This window comes from Calidris pugnax, unplaced genomic scaffold, assembly GCF_001431845.1.
Source record: "Calidris pugnax isolate Ruff unplaced genomic scaffold, ASM143184v1 scaffold8, whole genome shotgun sequence".
Lineage (NCBI taxonomy): Eukaryota > Metazoa > Chordata > Aves > Charadriiformes > Scolopacidae > Calidris > Calidris pugnax.
In genome coordinates, this window is record NW_015090830.1 from 3,602,260 (window position 1) to 3,603,354 (window position 1,095).

General features: G+C 63.4%; 1 protein-coding gene across 1 annotated transcript in view; it reads right to left on the reverse strand.

Moving 5' to 3' along the window:
* Nucleotides 1-451, reverse strand: part of CTNND2 (catenin delta 2) — a 672,616-nt gene extending 672,165 nt beyond the window's left edge. Inside the window, exon 1 of the mRNA XM_014940766.1 lies at nucleotides 423-451. Coding sequence (XP_014796252.1) covers nucleotides 423-441 — 19 coding nt within the window. The 5' untranslated portion in view covers nucleotides 442-451. The remainder of the gene's footprint in view (nucleotides 1-422) is intronic.
* Nucleotides 452-1,095: the final 644 nt, after the last annotated feature.

The following is a 1,095-nucleotide window of genomic DNA, read 5'->3' on the forward strand; positions in this document are numbered from 1 at the left end:
GCCTCGCCGCCGAGGGGCTCGTCCCCGTGTCCCCCCGCCCTCGCCCGCCAGCCACTCCCGCCGCCGGGTTAATGGGGAGGGGGGAGGCAGGGCGGCCGGCCGAGGGCGCAGGGGTAGGGGGAAAGGGGCCGGTGGGGAGCAGCCCCCCCACCCCGGCTGCGAGAGCCGTCCCCGCCGCCTCGGGTCGGGTGGCCGAAACTTGAGGTCTGCCAGCCAAAACCGTGACAGGAACAGGGAAGCAAGAGCTTATTCCCCCTCGGCTCTCTCTCCCTATCCTTGGGAAACCTGGGTGGGAAATCTACAGTGTTTTCAGAAGTCTTCTCGCGGTCCAAGAGGATGAGGAGGATGGAAGTGGTGTTTACGCCTTGGCACGCTTACGTCTTTACTGAGAAACTTGTGTAACATGGAATTACAGCACTCACCTGAAAGTTGCCATTCCATTGGTCCTTTTAACTTGCTGCGCGGCGTTTCGGTATCTGAGGAAAAATACCAATTTTTTTTTGTGGTTGCCTGGGGTAATTACTGCTAACTCGCGCTCGCGGCGACCTGAATATCGGCGTAGCGATCAGGAAAAGCCACTCACTCGGCCGAGACGTCAGGGCAACGCCTTGCCGAGGGCTACTCGCCCGCCCGAGCCCTCGGCCCCGACACAGGCTTCGCGCGGCCGAAACCCGAGTCCCCGTCGGGGGAAAGGGGCGGCCGGACGCCCCCTCGGGTAACGGCCCCCGCCGGCCTCGGGGCCGCCATCCTCCGGGGTGGCCTCACCTCGCCCGTTTCGCTACCAAACCCCCGCGTCGCTGGCTGAATAAATCATAGCGGGCGCTTTTTATGAACAGCTGCGGATTTGAAAGACGTTATCTGCGGGCGGGTTTGGCCGAGGCGATGGCGATAAGGAGCACCGCCGCCGTCGGGCTGCTGAGCGACCCGCTGCTGCCACCTTTCGCTCGGCGCTTCCGCGGCTCTCCCCGGCACTCCCGTCAGCGGGCACCTCACCTCGCTCAGGGTTCGCTGGGGTTGGGGTGGTTACCCCTCCTTTCGCTTCACGAGAAGGCCAGAGACTACGTCTCTACGTCTACAACTCCTCTTTACTTTTGC